The 20259-nt window shown below is 43.4% G+C and overlaps 1 protein-coding gene and 1 non-coding gene across 2 annotated transcripts in view; one reads left to right on the top strand and one right to left on the bottom strand.

The window, feature by feature from the left end:
- DSC1 (desmocollin 1) overlaps positions 1 to 8429 on the bottom strand; it is a 42522-nt gene extending 34093 nt beyond the window's left edge. The window contains exons 1-3 of the mRNA XM_039912539.1: positions 8412 to 8429; positions 7521 to 7787; positions 1609 to 1693 (exon numbers count right to left, since the gene is read on the bottom strand). Coding sequence (XP_039768473.1) covers positions 1609 to 1693; positions 7521 to 7787; positions 8412 to 8429 — 370 coding nt within the window. The remainder of the gene's footprint in view (positions 1 to 1608; positions 1694 to 7520; positions 7788 to 8411) is intronic.
- An 11065-nt stretch (positions 8430 to 19494) lies between these two features.
- LOC114813528 lies at positions 19495 to 19632 on the top strand. Its single transcript, XR_003761245.1, has one exon. It is a non-coding gene; the product is annotated as a small nucleolar RNA SNORA7 (small nucleolar RNA).
- Positions 19633 to 20259: the final 627 nt, after the last annotated feature.

Genomic DNA, 20259 nt, shown 5'->3' with positions numbered 1-20259 from the left:
ATTTATCAATCAATAGTATTTGAGTGCTTACTATATGCAGAGCACTGTAATAATCTCTTGGGAGAGAACAATATAACAGAGTTGGTAGGCATTTTTCCTGCCCACCAGGAATTTTCAGCCTATCAGTATTATAAAAAATCTTTCTCTCAATCAATAACCACATGGTCCAGTGGAAAGAGCATGGGTCTGGGAGTAAGAAGACCTGGTATAATCCTGGCTCTACCACTTGTCTTCTGTGTGACCTTGGGTAAGTCAATTGACTTCTCTAGGCCTCAGTTTCCTCATCTATAAAATGGGAATACAATACCCATTCTCCCTTCCTCTGTAGACTGGAGCCCCATGTTGGACAGGGGCTGTGTTGAACCTGATTAACTTGTATTTCCCGAGCCCTTAGTACAGTGCTTGGCACATGACAAACTTAAATGTTATTCTTACCACTCAGTACCCTGGGAAAAACATAGATTTCCTGATTAAATTTCTGTCAGTTCTTTGTGTAAATTCAAAATTAACTTGTGGCCTTCAAAATCAGACTCATAGTCCCACTGATGATAATAAAATTCATAATTATAGAAAGAGCCAGTGTTATTATCCTGCACAATAAAACACATAGTTAAAAAGGTGAACCTGTGTATTCTTGACTCTGGTATGGAAGAGATTAATTGAACCTAAATTTGCACTTCAGAATGCCTAGTGATAAAGTTTTACCTTCTTTGAGAAGCAGCGTTGCCTAGTGGGTAGAGCACAGGCCTGGAAGTCAGAAGGACCTGGGTTCTAATCCCGGCTCTGCCATTTGTCTGATGTATGACCTTGGGCAAGTCACTTCACTTCTCTGGGCCTCAGTTACCTCATCTGTAAAATGGGTATTAAACAGTGGAAAGAGCACGGGCTTTGGAGTCAGGGCTCATGAGTTCGAATCCCAGCTCTGCCACCTGTCAGCTGTGTGACTGTGGGCAAGTCACTTAACTTCTCTGTGCCTCAGTTCCCTCATCTGTAAAATGGGGATTAAGACTGTGAGCCCCACGTGGGGCAACCTGCTTCCCCTGTGTCTACCCCAGCGCTTAGAACAGTGCTCGGCACATAGTAAGCGCTTAACAAATACCAACATTATTAACTGTGAGTCCCATGTTGGACATGGACTGTATCTGACCTGATTAGCTTGTATCTACCCCAGGGTTTAGTACAGTGCCTGGCATGTAGTAAGTGCTTAACAAATATCATTAAAAAACAAACAAAAAAGAAACCTTTTCTCTTTACCATGATCCTAGGATACTGAGATAAAAGCTTGTGAAGAGAATGCCTATGAGGAGTTGGCTGAACCCATATCACATAAATCTGGATAATGAGTAGAATTAAATTATTTCACTCTTCCTTCTGGCTGACCATCCCTTTTGCATCAAAAGGAATAAAGCTTACTCCAGGTTTTCAAACCTATCCAAATACTTGGAAGCAATGACACCACAAGATAAATAGTGTGCCCTTCATTATAGGACTAATTTTAATACAACACAAGGCAGTTCCTACCTGGCTCTTATTCCGAACTTTACAAGAGCAGCCTTAAGCAAAGAAGCACAAATTATACCTTAGAACTCTCTTACTGCATTTTCTCACCTTTGCCTACGAGTGTCCCGGCCTGAAGATGAGAAGGCACCTTCAGAACAACTTTCTTGCATGCTTCACAAAATGAACTCAGAACCTAAAAAGAAAAGGTCTGAGTTAAGAAGAATTGCATTTGATCTTCAAATCGTGTGCTTTGGAATTCTCTTTCTAATCGTGATACTGTTTAGAAAGCATTTTCAGTTTATTAAACAGCCCTTTAAATAGTCTTAAATTTAGCTCAACTATTTTATAACCAACAAAACTAACATTATTCTTAGAAAGTCTTGAAATTTTTGACAATAATATAAAATGAGGGCGAACAGAGTGCTGTGAATTCTTTAGCATCCTAATAAAAGATGTTAACACAAATTACCAAGACCATATGGTTTCTGAAATGTACTTACATATTTGTAACCTTAATAATAACATTGAAAGAATGCTTAATTCCCACCACCTCACTTTATCGTAAAGAGATGTAAACTTCTGACTCTCATCCACAACTTGAGAGTTGATCAACAGTCTAGAATTCAAGAAACAAAGGGATATTTTCTGAATTCTAGAAGTCACCATCTATAGGAGCCCCAAATTGGATTCCTTTTATAAATTGAGGGAGAGTTCTGCTGTGGTTTTTGTTTGTGAATCAGAAGCTTCAGGCAGAAGCAAAAATATTAAACTGAGATGCCTTAATCAGGCTGGCATACTTTGACACAAGAACAATCTCTGATTTTGACCTTCTGATTACTGGGGTTGGGTGTGGGGAAACTTTCTAGAATGTAGAAGCAGAATCGGGCAGGGACTTTGGAATTCCTGAATCTTTTCTCCAGTTGTTCTATTCTGCTTATTACATTGCATGGGAAGACCCCATACTACCTTCTCAAATACCACCCAGCAACCACCTTTCATACTTTTGTACATATCCTATATTCCTTAAGCACTCACATATCTACTTTCTTTCTTCCTCCTATCTGTAAATTATTTTAGTGTCTCCTCAGTTAGACTATAAACTCCTCAAGGGCTAGGATCACCCTAACCCTAATTAGTGTATTGTATTCTCCCAAGTGCCTTAGTACAGGGCTCTGCCCACAATAGGTGCTCAATAAATGCCATAGATCAATTATCCAGCATTTTAGAAGAGATGTCTTCATTTATGAAAATTCTACTGGCAGAAGAGCTCAAGAGAAGGTAAAAGTAAAGCCCCTTTTTCCTTTTGATTGACACCAAATAAAGCATCCTCTGGTAGTCAGGACAGGTGGTCATTGGTTAGAGTTGTTTAAGGGTGTGGCCTCTCAAAATGTATGACCTTTCAAGGTCACTTGGAGTTCTATGATTCCATGAAAATGCATCACAAATGTTCTTAATTAAATCAGTCAATCAATGGTATTTATTGAGTGCTTGCTGTGGGCAGACCACTGTACCAGGTACAGTCTACAAAACAACAGAGTTGGTAGACACATTCCCTGCCCACAGAAAGCTTGCAGATTACAGGTGGAATCAACTAGAACAATTTAAACGCTCAAACAATACAAATTTTTGGGTAATGTCTCTACCAACTCTGTTGTATTGTGCTCTCCCAAGTGGATAGAGCAGGGGCTTGGGAGTTAGAAGGACCTAGGTTCTAATCCTGGCTCCACCACATGTCTGCTAGGTGACCTTGGGCAAGTCAGTTAACTTCTCTGGGCCCCAGTTACCTCATCTGTAAAATAGAAATTAAGACTGTGAGCCCAGTGTGGGTCAGGAACTATGTCCAACCTGATTAACTTGTGCCTACACCAGCACTTAGAACAATGCTAGGAACATAGAAAGTGCTTAACAAGGTACCATAATAACAGTACAGTGCTCTGCATAGTAAGCACTCAATATCACTATGTAATTGATTAATCATTTTATCATTATCCCCATTGATACTCTAGCAATTGTCTTAATAAGATTGCGTAATGAGCAAAATGAATGCTATGAGTATAAATTCTCATACCTAAAACTAAATCATTCAGCTCATTCATTCAATCATATTTATTGGGCACTTACTAAATGCAGAGCACTGTACTAAGCACGTGGGAAAATATAACAATAAAGTGACATTCCCTGCCCACAAAGTTTCAAAATGCAAGGTCTCAATCATGAAGGACAATATACATGCTTAGCCCTAAAGTGATGCACCAAAATAACTGTGATTTTAAACTTGGGCCATAGTTTAAGGATGTCCTTTTTATTTTAAACAAGTCTGCAGCTACTCTAACCTGAGATGATAATACACTTTTCACAGAGCAAAACCAGCATCTCTTTGAATACACACATAATGCAAGAAGGCCTCCTAAATAGGGCTGTTAAAAAATTAACTGAGAGCTATAATGACGTTCTTCAGCATTAACTTCTCAGGGATAGCATTTATGTTCTGAGAATCAAGCCCTAGCATTCTGAATGCAGTGTAGTTAACAATAATTTAAAAGCAAGTAACCCATTGAGCACATTAACTCATTAATGTCAACACACTGGATAATGAGACCAGGTAAGACCAAGTAACCTGCCCCATGTCTTGCTACATTTGAACTGGATTTGATTTTGTCTAACCTCGTTGCCATTTCAAATGGACATATTAATATGAAGCCTATCTCCCATTCACCCCCTGAAAATAATATGACCATTTCCTTCTTTTAATAATCAAGATACAGCAGAAATTGCCTAGCACTCTCCATACATTCTGTGAAATATTTTTGGACTGTGACCCTTGTGTTCAAGTGTGTGTTGCAGGGTTCTTTTAACAAGAACCTTTCTAATGAAAATGGAAACTACTCATGTTTAATGAAGGAAAGAGCAGACCAATGGAGCAATTAAGTGTGAGTTTCAAGAAAATAATTCTGAATTAGCCATCTTCAAAGACAAAGTTTTTTCGGTGGGGGTGACAAGAATAAGTAGGTCTGGGAAAGTTGTAGTTGCACTATTCTTAAAGAAAGCATTTACTTAAATTATATTCATCCTCATCATCATCATTATCAATAACATTTATTGAGTATCTATTGTGAGCAGGGCTCTGTACTAAGTTTTTGGGAGAGTACCAAAGACTAAGAAAGACATGATTTCTGCCCTCAAGGAGTTTACACCTCTGTAGGGGAGATAGACACTTAAATTTGTTCAGAACTGAATGAATATCATGGGCTGGTGCCTTTTCTGTGTGCACTGTAGACAATCCACACACTTCAGTCGTTACGATTGAATTGGAGTTCCATAGTGCATTTATCCAGAACAGACTAGAAACCATGATGTTTGCAGCAAATCACTTGTCAGATTCAACTAAGGCTCTCCATTATCTTGTTCCACCCTTTCTCATCTCAAGCTCACAAATAGTTGGGTTTTTTTCACATTATATTTCTTTCTACTTTGCACTTTAGCCTAAAAATCAAATCTGCACCACCCAATCAAAATCATCCCCGAGACTTAAAACCACCAAGCTTAGAGATCTTGAGAAGCATCATGGGTTTGCAATAAGAGAACAAATAAATGTTTAAGCTCTTTCCAAAGGAGAATCCCATATCCCTGAATGGCCCTATCTAGTCTTAACAAGCAAATCCCAGTTTCAGATTCAGGCCACAAGTTTCATCATTTTTCAATGTGGACCTCTTCTTTTCTGCTTCAGAGATCCCAAATTTCCCAAGACCAGGGTAGGTTTTACATCTCACACCTCCACCAGCCACAGCTCTTTAAGTTGAGGGACCTTGAACAGAAGAAACATTTCTGGTGGCTTTGGCTAGCCGCACTAATGGATGAAATTGCGGGGGGTGAGGGTGAGAGATGGATGTGAGGGGAGAGTTTTAGGGGCGAGCAACCAGCAAGTCTTCTAGACTGTAAACTCCTTGTGGGCAGGGGCTATGTCTACCAACTCCGTTATTTTGCATTCTCCCACGCACTTAATACAGTGCTCTGCACACAGCAAGTACTCAATAAATACGATTGATTGATTGATTGATTGCCCTGGAGTGTAAAGGCTGCAAAACTTGGTCAGAAGCAGAAGAGCCACATCCCTCCTGCAACTTTGGTTTCAGTAGGGACTTCACCGGGAGCATGAGAGCAGCGCAGGGAACAGGGAGGAGGGAGCAGGAAGCAAGGATGCAGGAGCAGGGAGTAAGGAGAAAGGATGAGGGAGGAGGGTGCAGGAGACAGGAGTTCGAAACTAGAATGGGGAACAGAGAGAAGGGAGAAGAGAGGAAGGAAGGTGCCGGGAGGAGAAAACAGGTAGCAGGAGTAGGGAGAGGCATCAGGTGCAAAATTGCAAGGCAGGGGCTAATCGAAGTCGCAGCAAGGTGGGACAAAATACGAGGCTGCCAGGCAGTCAGAGGCAGGATGGTCGGTGTGCTTTGGGGGGGGCGGGGAGGTTGCTTATAATAATTACGGTATTTGCTCAGTACTTACTATGTGCTAGGCACCGTTCTAAGAGCTGGGGTGGATACAAGCAAATGGTGTTGGACACATCCCTGTCCCACCTGGGGCTCACAGTCTCAATCCCCATTTTCCAGATGAGGTCACCGAGTCCCAGAGAAGTGAAGTGACTTGACCAAGGTCACATAGCCAACAAGCGGCGGAGTCAGAATTAGAACCCATGACCTTCTGCCTCCCAGACCCGTGTTCTATCCACTACCCACTATCCCATGGGCTACGGGGACTGATGATTCCTCCAGGATGTTCAATTTTCCTGATGGGGACCAGAGTTGCTAATCCCGCTGGGAGGGAAGGAACAGGGCAGAGCCCGGGAGCAGGGAATGAAAAGCCTAGCCCTAGGAAGAGGCAGGTCAAGGATGCTGCGTTTCCCACCGCCTCTCCCTCTTGCTTCCCGCCCCTCCGCCTTCCATCCCACCCTGGACCGGACCGCACCCCGAGCGCCCTAATAATAATAATAATAATGGTATTTGTTAAGCCCTCGCTCTGTGCCAGGCACTGTACTAAGCCTTGGGGTGGATTCCAGGCAAATCGCCTTGGACAGAGTCCCTGTCCCACGTGGGGCTCACAGCCTCGACCCCCATTTTCATTCATTCATTCAATAGTATTTATTGAGCGCTTACTATGTGCCAGGCACTGTACTAAGCGCTAGGGTGGATCCAAGCAAATGGGGTTGGACACAGTCCCTGTTCCACGTGTGGCTCACAGTCTCAATCCCCACTTTACAGAGGAGGTAACTGAGGCCCAGAGAAGTGAAGTGACTTACCCAAGGTCACACAGCAGATAAGTGGCCCTAGTCCTCCCGCCCCCACCCCGGCTAAGGAGAAGCAGCGTGTCTTGGTGGGAAAAGCCCAGGCTTGGGAGTCAGAGGTCGTGGGTTCTAATCCCGCCTCTGCCACTTGGCTGTGTGATTTTGGGCAAGTCACTTCACTTCTCTGTTCCTCAGTTACCTCATCTGTAAAATGGGGATGAAGCCTGTGAGCCCCACGTGGGACAACCTACAGACAACGAAACCAAACCAAACAAGTAGACAGGCATCGATAGCATCGATATAAATAAATAGAATTATCGATACATACACATCATTAATAAAATAAATAGATTAATTAATGTGATAATAATAATGGTATTTGTTAAGCGCTTACTGTGTGCCAAGCACTGTTCTAAGCGCTGGAGTAGATACAAGGTCATCAAGTTGTCCCACGTGGGGCTCACAGTTGTAATCCCCATTTTACTGTTGAGATAACTAAGGCACAGAGAAGTAAAGCGACTTTGCCCAAAGTCTCACAGCTGACAAGTGGCAGCGGCGGGATTAGAACCCACGACCTCTGACTCCCGAGCCCGGGCTCTTTCCACTGAGCCACTTCATCATCATCCCACCCTATCCATCCCCTCGCCCCTTGCTTCCTTCCCCCCAAAAAACGCTTGGAGATCCGGAAACGCGGTTTGGGATTTTTTTTCCTCTGGGGCTGGGGGGGGTCCTGGGGTGCACCCACCTTCCCCCTCCCCAAATTGGGGGTGCGGGAGGCAGCCGTCAGGGCGAGTAGGTACTCACCAGGACGGAGCAGAGGAATGGAAGGCAGAGGATGCTCCTGCCCGAGGCGCCGCCGGCTGCTGCCATCTGGAACGGGCGGGCGCGGCTGGATCAGGAGCGGCTGCAGCAGGAGGGAGTGTGGCGAGACGGCCACTGGCTCCTGCGGGCCCCAACTGCCGCCTCCTCTCTCCCGGCGAGCGTGGGTGAGACCAGGAGGGGAGTGAGGCGACTGGAAGAGGAGGAGGAGAAGGAGGAGCGAGTCAGCTGCCTTTCCCTCTCCCCTTAAACTCTTTTTCCACCACCCCCCCCTTCCCAAATCGGTGTCCTCCTTGTGCCAAGAGGGTTTTCCCCCCCGATGGTGAGGCTGGGGTGTCACCTCGCCTCGCAAACCAGCCTGGGCTCCTCCTCTCTTCAACTTGGTCCCTGCCACTACCCTCCAAGTCACTCAGGTGACTTCTCTTCCCCAGCCCATCGTTTATTCCCCTCCTCCTCTCCTCCCCCTCCACACACGCCCCCTCTCCTCCTCTCCCCTTCTCGGCCCTCCCCCTGCCTCCCACCCCTGCTTTTCCTCGGGTTTTATCGACCTCCTCAGCCCCGGGCAGATACCGAAGCTGTCTTCCCCACCCACCTCTGCAGTTGCAAATCCTGGCACAGGCACAGGTGCCATCGTGAACATCAGCCCCTATCTCTCCATCTAGTATTTCACACGCTGTCGGTCCCAGGGATGCAATACACCTCTGTGGATACGAGAGGCCTGGAGTGTGCAGATTTAGGTTGTGGGCTTCCAAGCCAGACGCCTGGGTCCCTCCTGGAGGAGTCCCTACAGAGATGCCCGGGGCCGACTTGTCCTTACGTTGAAGTCAGTCGACATCTTACCAGGATCAAGACCCTGAGAGAAAAAAATGAGGCAAATGGCTAGCGTAGCGTTGTTCCTCTTGCGCTCCGCTCCTCGAGAAAACTGGGTTCTCGTCCCCGTAGCTGGCTAACGTGGGCAAAGACCACAAGTGCGCTTAACAATGGGCTTCGCCCTTGCCCTCCTACCTGCTCGTCACAATCTGTGCCCAGCAGAAACACTAAAGGCAGAGGTGAGAGAATCCAAATTGTTCCAAGCAAACCACTAGCACTACTAGCAAGCCAGTAGCTTGAGAAGCAGGATGACCTAATGGAAAGACTATGGGCCAGGGAGTCAGAGGACCTGGGTTCTAATCCTGACTCCACCACTTACCTGCTGTGTTACCATGGGAGTCACTTAACTCCTCTGACCCTCAGTTTCCTCATCTGTAAAATGGAAATTCACATCCTCTTTTCCCTCCTGCTTAAACCGTGAGTCCCATGTGGGACAGGGATTGTGTCCCACCTGATTATCTTGTATTTATCCTGTACTATACTGTACTAAGTGCAGTGTTTGGCACGCAGTAAGTACTTAGCACATGCTACTATTATTATAATCCATTCTTGAGTGCAAGTTCTTGGTCCTGAAATCTTAGGACTTAGGCCATAGTTTCTGAATATAGATAGATTTGGCTTTTTCTTAAACATTTTATAGAGGGTCATCTGCTATTTGTGATGGCAAGTAACTATGTGAAAATCCTCCATTCAGCTGCAGGGGCTTTCATGCTATATACCTTACTGCAGAACTCTGGTATCAGACAAACAAGTATTACCGCAAAGTTCTGGGCCTGACCTATGGCTAAAATGATGATTGCAATGGGCACTGGGTTCCCTTTATCCTCTCCAAGCTGATTTTAGAACTTTGATGTTCAACACTCTTCCTCAAGATAGAAATGGGGACTGGAGGAAGAGAAGGAATCTATCTCATGAGCTATCTCTTATGCTTCATTTCTGGAGTGAGTTATATAGTTGTTCGGTCAGTAAATATGATTGGTTGACTTACTAATAGTAGTTATAAAGAAAAATCCAGAACAAACAATCTACCTTGTGAAGCCTGACCGTTCACCTCTCCTGAAATCATGCATTTCCTCTTGCTTCCAGGATGTCCCATTGACACTTCAAATAATAATTGTGGCATTTGTTAAGAGCTTACTATGTGCCAAAGCACTATACTAAGTGCTGGAGTGGATACAAACAAATCAGGTTAGACACAGTCCCTGTCCCACATGGGACTCACAGTCTTAATCCCTATATTACAGTTGAAGTAGCTGAAGCACAGAGAAATTAACTGATTTGCCCAAGGTCACTCAACAGGCAAGAGGCAGAGCTGGGATTAGAACCCAGGTCTTCTGACTCCCTGGCCCATGCTCTATCCATTAGACCACTAGCCAGTAACTCAACCAGTTTACAATTGAACCCCTCATCTTTCCCCAACCCTTTCTTCCACCTGAATCCAACCACTTGTCACAATCCAACCTGACTACTGCATCAGCCTTCTCACTGACCTACCTGCCTCTGCCTCTCTCCTTTCAGGGTAATACTTCACTCTGCAACCTGAATCACTTTTCTAAAGAGAATCATTCTGCATACATCTCCGCATGTCTCAAAAATCTCCAGTGGTTACCCATCCATCTCTCCACCAAACAGAAACTCCTCACAATTGGGTTTAAGGCACTTTATCACCTCTCTCCTTCCTTTAACTCTTTTCCCACTACAACACAACACACACACTTCACTCCTCCACCAACCTGATTACTGAACCTCCTTCTCATTTCTTCCACCTATCCTTTGATCGTGCCCTCCCTCTGTCTCTAGTGCCTTCCTCCTTCATATCCAACAGTTCTACTAAAATCATATCACCTCCAGTTCTACTAAAATCATATCACCTCCAGGAAGCCTTCCCTGACTAACCTCTCATCTCCCAACCCTATTCTACCTCACTTGTAATTCATCTTTGCACTAAGTCTGTACCCCTTAAGGATGGCAGTGTTCACCTTGCCACTACAGCACTTATATCCTTAAGGATATAAGTGCACTTATAGCACTCTGCTCCTTCTCCTAGCTATAATTTATTTCAATGCCTGTATCACTCACTAGACTATATAAGCACTGTTCTAAGGGCTGGGGTAGATACAAGGTAATCAGGTTGCCCCACGTGGGGCTCACAGTCTTAATCCCCATTTTATAGATGAGGTAACTGAGGCACGGAGAAGTTAAGTGGCTTGCCCAAGGTGACACAGTTTACAAGTGCCAGAGCCAGGATTAGAACCCACAACCTCTAACTTCCAAGCCTGGGCTCTTTCCACTAAACCACACAGCTTCTCCTGTGCTCTGCACACAGTAAGCATTCAATAAATAAGATTGATGGATTAATGACACTGAATTGACTTTCCAAAGTGCCTAATTGACTATGTATTTGTGCACACTCTTTTTAACTGTGCTAGATGTTGGAGAAAAATGAATCTTTTTCCCTAGAGAAAAAAATGGAATGCTTATTTATAAGACAATCTTTGCGTAAATGTTTTCATTCAAGATGAATTTGAGTTAATGGAGTGAGACCAGCATTCATATTTCTATTTTTTTTGGTAAACTCAATTAGGAATAATTATGACCAAATAATTCTTAAACTAAATGCCAATTTATCATACTAGTTCTACTGTGTTGATGATTACGAATGGCAAAAATCTTCTTGAGCAACTTCGGTTATATTTTTGTCCTTTTCCTGTGGAATTTTAAAATCTCTTGCAAGTATAGTTTCAGTAAAGTGCCAAAATAAATCACTTTGGAAATGAAGCTAAAAAGTGGTCCTCTTCTAAAATAAGTCTCCTTAAGCAAACTTCCTACTTGGTTCAATCGTAATTAACTACAGGAAAGAGGGATTAAGAATGGAAGCAAATGGTACCTCCAGCAAAAGGAACCACACCCTTTACTGAAGCACATTTCCAGGGACATAGGCTGTTAGCCACATTTACTTAGATCTAAGGTGCTGAGGACTGTTCCACTATCAGTCATTCATGTTTACTGAGTATTTACTGGTTGCAGAACACTGTAGTTAGGGCTTGGGAGAGTACAATAAATCAGAGTTGATAGATATGTTCCCTGTTTACCACAAGCTTAAGCCTAGAATCTTAGGCTGATGGGAAGGGAAGGCAAAATCAGCAGGGTGAATTCGGGGACATCATTGAGCAAGAGGTCATCCCCAGATATATAGTAGACCTAACAGTCAAGCTGGGTTTGTCATCTCCTGAGAACATGAATGGATTGTACTTTTTGGGTGATCCCAGAATGCCCGGTGGGCTTCTAAGCATCCTCAAGATCAGGGTTATCCCAAAGATTGCTCATGCTGGTCAAAGGTACTTCACCCCAGACTGTGCTGAAGGGAAGCTTGTTGTTGGTTGGGAACACTTCTACAAACTCTGTTCTATTGTACTTTCCCAATCGCTTATTACAGTACTTTTCACACACTAAGCACTCAATAAATGTAGTTGATTGATTGAATTGATTTAGGCTATAGGGATGAAGGGCAAAAGTGCTCTCCCATCCCTTTCTTCTAGAATTCTATTTTATTCAGTTGTTAAAGTTCCTCTTTTTAGAATCCATGAGGGGGAAAGGCCTTGGGTGATTTTCTTCATCATCATCATCATCATCATCATCATCATCATTAATGGTACTTATGGACTAGGCCCTTGGGGAGTGCAATGCAACGATTTGGCAGACACATTCCCTGAGCACAACAAGCTTACAGTCTAAAGCGGGAGACAGACATTACTATGAATAAATAATCTGTGATATATAATTTAAAGATATACGCACAAGTGTGGTGGAGTTGAGGGTGGGGCGTGATATTAAATGCTCAAATGTCACAGATCCAGGTGCATAGACATCACAGAAGGGAGAGGGAGCTGGGGAAAATGGTTTAATCTGGGAAAGGCTTCTTGGAGGAGATGTGACCTTAACAATGCTTTGAATATGGGGAGAGTGGTGGTCTGGCACATAAGGATGGGGAGGGAGTTCCAGGCTAAGGGAAGGACATAGGAAAGGGGTCAGCATCAAAATGGATGAGATCAGAGGACAGTGAGTTAGCTCGCCTCAGAAGAGTGATATGTACAGGCTGGGCTATAGTAGATCAGTGAGGCAAGGTAGGTGAAGATGAGCTGAATGAATTATTTAAAGTCACTGTTAAGGACTTTCTGTTTAATGAGAGGTGGATGGGCCAATGGTGGAGGTTCTTGAGGAGTGGGAAGGCATAGACTGAACATTTTTTTAGAAAAATGATCTGTGTAGCAGAGTGAAGTATGGACTGGAGTGGGGAGAGTCAGGAGGCAGGAGGCTGATGCAGCAGTCAAAGCAGGAATAGAATGAATGCTTGGATTAGTGTAGTAGCAGTTAGGATGGAGAGGAAAGGGCAGATTTTAGCAATCTTGTGAAGATAGAACCCAAAGGATTCGGGGACACTGATTATGTGGGTGGAATGAGAGAGATGAGTCGAGGACAATGCTAAGGTTACAACTTGTGAGATAGGGAGGGTAGCAGTATTGTCGACAATAATGGGGAAGACAAGGGAGGACAAGGCTTGGGTGAGAAGATATGGAGTTCTGTTTCAGACACGTTAAATTTGAGAGGTTGGTGAGACATCGAGGTAGAGATGTCCAGAAGGCAGAAGAAATGTGAAACTGCAGAGAAAGAGAGAAGTCTGGGCTGGAGACATAGATTTGGGAATCATCCTCATAGAAATGGTAGCTGAAGCCATGGGAATGACTGAGTTATACAAGGGAGTTAATGTAGGTGGAGAATAGAAGGGGACCTAGATCTGAGCCTTAAGGAACCCCTACTGTCAGAGGGTGAGAGTCAGAGGAAGAGTCTGCAATAGTCTGAGGAGTGGTCAGAGAGAGAGAGAGCAGGAGAAACAAGAAAGGACAGTGTCAGTGAAGCCAAGGTTGCATAGAGTTTCAAGGAGAAGAGGCTGGTCTACAGTGTCGAGGTAGCTGAGAGACCTAGGAGTATTAAGATAGAGACTGGCAAATTTGGTGAGAAGGTGAGAAGAACTCTGAATTCTGTTTCTACGGGGTGACAAGGATAGAAGCCAGATTGGAGGGGCTCAAGGCAAGAATTGGAGGTGAGGAAGTGGAGAGTGCAGATGTAAACAACTCTCTCGAGACATCTGGAAAGGAATAGTAGGAGGAAGATGGGGTGATAATGGAGGGGGCCGCAGGATCAAGAGAGGGGTTTTTTTTAGTATGGGGAGAGGTAAGCATATCTGAAAGCAGTGGGAAGATGCTGTTGGAAAGTGAATGGTGTAGTTGAAGATGGCAGTCAAGGAGGGAAGAAGGAAGGGGATGAGTGTTTTAGTAGGGTAATCTAATAAGATTTAATAAGAGTATCTAATCCATCCCCCTGACTTTGGAAAGAATGATCCCAAACTATCTTAGGCAGAAGGTGACCTAGGGATAGAGCATGGGCCTGAGTTCTAATCCTGATCTGCCACTTGAGAAGCAGCGTGGCTCAGTGGAAAGAGCACGGGCTTTGGAGTCAGGGCTCATGAGTTCGAATCCCAGCTCTGCCACTTGTCGGCTGTGTGACTGTGGGCAAGTCACTTAACTTCTCTGTGCCTCAGTTCCCTCATCTGTAAAATGGGGATGAAGACTGTGAGCCCCACGTGGGACAACCTGATTCCCCTATGTCTACCCCAGCGCTTAGAACAGTGCTCGGCACATAGTAAGCGCTTAACAAATACCAACATTATCATTATTATTATTATTACTTTATTTTTTATGGTATTTGGTAAGCACTTACTAAGTTCCAGTCACTCTTCTAAACACTGGGGTAGATATAAAGTAATCAGGTTGGACACAGTTCATGACCCACATGGGGTTCACAATCTTAATCCCCATTTTACAGATGAGGTAGCTGAAGCACAGAGAATTGAAGTCACCTGATTGAGGTCACACAGCAGGCAAGTGGCAGAGTCAGGATTAGAACCCAGGTATTTCTGACTCCCAGGCCCATGCTTCAATCACTAGTCCATGCTGCTTCCCTGAGCCATGCTGCTTCGAAGCAGCTGATCAACTATGTTGTGGGTAAAAAATCAGATCATTTTTGAGACTTTTAGAAACAAGCATGCCTTAGTACATGGCTCTTCACACAGTAAACACTCAATAAATACAGTTTACTTTTCAGACTGAATGACAGTATGGGTTCCCCATGGTATCAACTCCAGAACAAACTATGATCTGCAAAGCCAAGTAATGTCTTCAAAGCTCAGAGACTAGCATCTTTGAAATATCATGGCTGATTTCTCGAATAGTGTCATCTGGTTCAGCTTTGTAGACCATAGTTAACATAAACCAACAAGACAATGGATCCTGGAAGACAGTCTACTAATATAGCAACAATATTTGGAACAATTCATCTTAGAAGGACAGGGGTGGAATTTGGGTAGCTACCATCAAAATACCTACTAGTTACTAGTGAATTGAGAAAGGACCATAAGCAGGGCAGGTTAAAGAAACCCTTCTAAGGATACAGTGAAGCCCATCTCAAGCAGTACAGCATAATTGAAGAGTGCTAGGTAATAAAAGCTAGTGACAGACAGATAGGCGTAATCCTTTTGAGCAAAATCATTTGGTTTATTAAGTGTGGAAATGATTGCTTCCTGAATGACAAGGAAAATTGTGAACATATATATGTAAGCTGTGTTTGTAAGAACTGTAAGCTCCCACTAGCCTGAGAGAAAGACGAAGAAAGAACATGGCCTAGAGGAAAAATCATGGGCTTGGAAGTCAGAAGACCTGGGTTCATTCACTCAATAGTATTTATTGAGTGCTTACTATGTGCAGAACACTGTACTAAGCACTGGAATGTACCATTAGGCAACAGATAGAGACAATCTAATGTTACCTCTGCCACTTGTCAGCTGTGTAATCTCTGTGCTCAAGTTCCTTCATTTGTAAAATGATCGTGAAATACTCCCACCTACTTACACTGTGAACTCTAATTCTGTATCTGGACCTGATTATCTTACTCCAATGGTTAGTACGGTGTTTGGCACATAGTTAGTCCCTTTAACATACCATAATTAGTATTAGATTGTAAACTCATTCCGGTCAGGGATCATGACTACTAACTTTATTCTGTGCTCTACACAGAATAAGCACTCAATAAATACTTCTGATTGATGTGTGTGTGTGTAATATTAGATTGTAAACTCTTTCCGGTCAGGGATCGTGGCTACTAACTTTATTCTATGCTTTGCACAGAATAAGCACTCAATAAATACTACTATTGATTGATGTGTGTGTGTGTGTGCGTTTGTGTGTGTGTGCTCTTCAAAATGTGAAGGTGATCCTTCCAGTAAAAAACAAATACTCACTATCTGCAATACTTGGCAGCATTTTTTATTCTGCCTCTTGGTATTACCTTCCTTTAAAAAAGTTCTACTCAGAAGAGACACCTATTATTAATAGCCTCATATTAACCAAGATGGAAGATCCTTTGCTGCTGTCTCCTACTTGTTCCCTGGTCTTCTGATGGTGACAAATACATCAGTAAAGACCACGAACACAATGTAGAGATCTACATATGCTCTAGAAGTCTTACTGTCAGTCCCTCGGTATCACCAGCATCTGAGGTGCAGTAAAAAAGAGGTCCACTGGACCTCACTTTGAAGCCATGTTACTATTGTGTGAGGGGCGCCTCAGTAGCTGGCTGGTCTAAAGTCTTGCCAGTAATGGATAGCAATGAGATTATATGATTCAGCCACACATACCTGTGCCTATGCTGAAAAGTATCCAACCAGTGAGATCCTATAACCCCCATTTCTATTGTTTAATAACTATGTTGTCATCATCTACCTCCACCAATTATTAGTGCCCTCAGTAGTGGAGATCCCCTCTTTGGCTTTGCTTGAATGCAATAATAATAATGATAAAATAATAACTGTGGGATTTGATAAGGGTTGTTATGTGCCAAGTACTGTATTAAACACTGGAGGTAGATGCAAGACAATCATGTTGCACATGGGGTTCATAGTCTAAGTGGGAGGGAGAATAGGATTTTAATTCCCATTTTATAGATGAGGAAACTGAGGCTCAGAGAAGTTAAGCGACTTTCCCAAGGATACACAGCAGGCATCTGGCAGAGCCAGGATTACAACTCAAGTCCCCTGACCCCCAAGCCCATGTTCTTTCCTCGGATTTTATCTCCCCACCACTGGCCAATCATCATCTTCTGACACTGTCCCTTCATTCTAAATGCCAGAAGTGCAGATGTGTTCATACAAAATGAAACAAATGCATTACATGAATTGTGGAAAGGCACAAATGTCTTCTAGTTTTTCTGCCGCTTGAGGGAAGTGACTCAGTTGCCATTTGATCCTCTAATTGACAGCTCCGTGCTTCACAGCATTAACTTTGCAGGAAGGCTCAGAAGCAAAACCATGTAGAATGGTCATGGGAATGGAAGAACTCCATTTCCACCCACCCCTTCCAAGTGGTGTTATCTCGCAAATGCGGCTGAGGCATTTGACAGTGATGTGATGTAGGAAGCCTTTTTAATTATAGGCCATGTTCAGAATGAAGATCTTCGTCTCCAGGAACCTCAATCGGGGCATCACTAAATTGTTCTAGAGATAAAAGTGGTCATGCTCTGATGACGGGAAATAAGAAAAGAGTTTTCCCGAAAGGTGTTTTGTGGATTGGGGTCTAGGTTTAACTGAGACAGTAAGACAAGAGGAAAACAATAATTTCTGTATATCAAGGTGCCCGAAAGATACACCCACATGCACACACACACACATACATGGTAAGTCAACTTTTTGGTAATTGTTAAGCACTTACTATGTACCAGATGCTATACTAAGCGCTGGGGTAGATACCAGCTAATCAGGCTGGACACAGTCCATATCCCACATGATTCTCACACTTAGTCCCCATTTTACAGATGAGGTAACTAAGGCACAGAGAAGTAAAATGATTTGCCCAAGTTCCCACAGCATACAAGTGGCAGAGCTGGAATTAGAACCCAGGTCCTCTGACTCCCAGGCCCCTGCTCTATCCACTAGGCCACGCTGCATTCCTCATCAGGCTCTCTGTCTTCCTGTCTGTAGATGGCTGGCTTTGGGGTATCCATCCCTTGATCAGCAGGAGTAAACTCCCACCATACCCCAAACAGCACTTGGGGCTCACAAGGACTCAGTGTTGGAAGTCCAGACTTGGTGTTTTATAGCCCTAGCACCTCTCAACCGAACTGTATGCTCCAGGCGTTTAGTACAGTGCTCTGCACATAGTAAGTGCTCAATAAATACTATTGAATGAATGAATCCAGAGCTTCACACTGTCATGTGAGACTCGGCACCTATTTCACTGCAAACTAAAAACCGATCTCAGTGAGAGGACTATCACAGTGGATGCCAACCCAAATTGATATGGAATTCTTAGCCCAATCAAGACTTAGTCTTGATTTGGAAATGGAACAGGCATAGAAGAGAAAGAGAGAGAAATAAAGAGAAATTGTGTGAAATTCTAACAGTTTAACACACAGTCAGTTTTTGAAGACCTTCATGGGAAAGAGATTATTGCTTAGTTTTTGCTTGGCTATTATTCAGTGCAATGAGCTAATTTGTTTCCTGGAGTAGTGGCAACATCATGTTCAATTCTAAATTAAATATTTCAGTCTTCTAGCTTAGTTAGTGAATTACCAGCCATGGGCCTACTGCCACTTTTGAGCAAAATTAGTCTCTTATTAAAAATAACCGTGAATCACAGAAGTTGGTCATGCCTGTGAAACAGAATCTAATAAGAATAATGGTATTTTCAAGTGCTTACTTTATGTCAAACACTATGGTACATTCAGGACAATCAGATCAGACACAGTCCATGTCCTTCAAGGGTCTCATAGTCTCAGGAGAATAATGAACTGGTATTTATTCCCCATTACACAGATGTGGAAACTGAGGCATACAGAGAGATTAACTTGCACAAGGCCACACAGCAGGTAGGTGGCAGAGCTAGGATTAGAACCTATGTCTCCTGTGCTGTTTCCATTAGGCCTAGCTGATTCTCAATTCTTTTGGAATTTTGATTACATTGGTCATGCATTTTATTTTAATGATTTTAGATTAAAGCAGTTTTAATCCATAAAGCTATACAAGCCACTTGGTTCCCTTCAAATCTCAGGGAAAGAGGATGTGCTCAAGGATTCCTTTCAGAGCTGTCTGGGCTTTGAATGGGGTTCACAAGAGCCGTCTAGTCAATCAATCTATCAATCAACCAGTGGTATTGAGCACTTACTGTGTGCAGAGCACTGTATTAAGCACTTTGGAAAGTACAACAGACTTGGGGGAGACGTCCCCTGCCCACAAGTAAACTCACAGTCTAGAGAGGAGTTTACAAACTAGAAAGTCCAGTGGATGGACTTTAATGTTGGTAATGATGGTATTTATTAAGCTCTTACTATGGGCTAGGCACTATAATAAACATTGGGGTAGATACAAGCAAATCGGTTGGACGCAGTCCTTGTCACACATGGGGCTCACAGTCTTAATTCCCATGAGGTAATTGAGACCTGGAGAAGTGAAGTGACTTGCCCAAGGTCATACAGCAGATAAGTGGCAAAACTGAGATTTTTGCCAGGTTTACTGACTAAGCCCATATCTCTCTTTCCCTGCTGACTGATTTCAAAACTGCAGTCTTCAAAGTCGACTGTATTTACCATGTTGGATGAAATGCCCTTGGAAGCAAAGAACCTATTTTGCATGGAAAAATACACAAGAAATGCAAATCAGCATGAGAAGGAGACAATATGTTCTCATGGAGGCTTATTTGGTCAACAACTTGGAATATGAGAGTCCCCTTTGTAGATATTTTTCTTTTCTTTTTATTTGCAAAGTCATTTCATCATTGCTCTGGTGTACCTAGAGGCTACCTATTGGAACCTGTTTCTCTGCATTTCTATTCCAGTTTAGGGATTTAACAATCCAGCACAAAGCCTGTGTATAATATAATCTAAATCAGTGTAGCACAAACAAATCTATATGGTAGGTCAAAGTTTCCCTCCTAGGGTCGTATCTGGAGAGTTTCCAGTTCTCTGTCACTCTCAGATATGTGAGGGAGAGTCAAGCAGAGGCCTATCCATTCCATTCCTAGCTTGGCCAGTGGCTAGTGAGTAGAAGGCAATCTGCTACAAGTCAAAACTCACTTGTGCTGGACAGCAGCATCCTGGGAGAGAGTCAAGGGTGGAGACTCAAGTTTACTGTGCGGAACGAGGCATTGGTAAACCACCTCCGTATTTTTACCAAGAAAACTCTATGGATACACTACCAGAACGATTGCAGATGGAGGAGGGGCACTCTGAGAGAGATATGTCTATAGTGTCACTACGGGTCAGTTGACTCGACAGCATAAGACAAGACAAGGTGAAGGTTAAAGGGCTCAATTTACAGATATGGGAATTCAGGGTGACTGAACAGGAGAATGAAGAGCCAGGATTTGAATACTAAGTCCCCTTTGCTTTCACTGAGTCCCACTGCATCCCACTGATTATCTTATGTCTACCTCAGAACTTAGCACAGTAATTTGCACAAAGTAAGTCCTTAACAAATACCACAGTAATTGTTAGTATTGTTAGTAGTATTAGACCTTGCTAGGTAGAACAGGGAAAGGCTTGATTTGCCTTCTGCACAGCCTTTTTTTTAATGTATTAGGGTTTCTTTATCCAGCACCCGAATTCTTTAGGCAATGCAGACTCAAGGGCAAAGGATATTGTAGAAAGATAGCTTTATTTCAGATGTCATTTGGATAGGGATGGCTAAAGGT

This window comes from Ornithorhynchus anatinus, chromosome 7 (assembly GCF_004115215.2).
Source record: "Ornithorhynchus anatinus isolate Pmale09 chromosome 7, mOrnAna1.pri.v4, whole genome shotgun sequence".
NCBI lineage: Eukaryota > Metazoa > Chordata > Mammalia > Monotremata > Ornithorhynchidae > Ornithorhynchus > Ornithorhynchus anatinus.
Note: the sequence above shows the minus strand (reverse complement) of the source record. Positions and strands in the feature narration are given on the sequence as shown.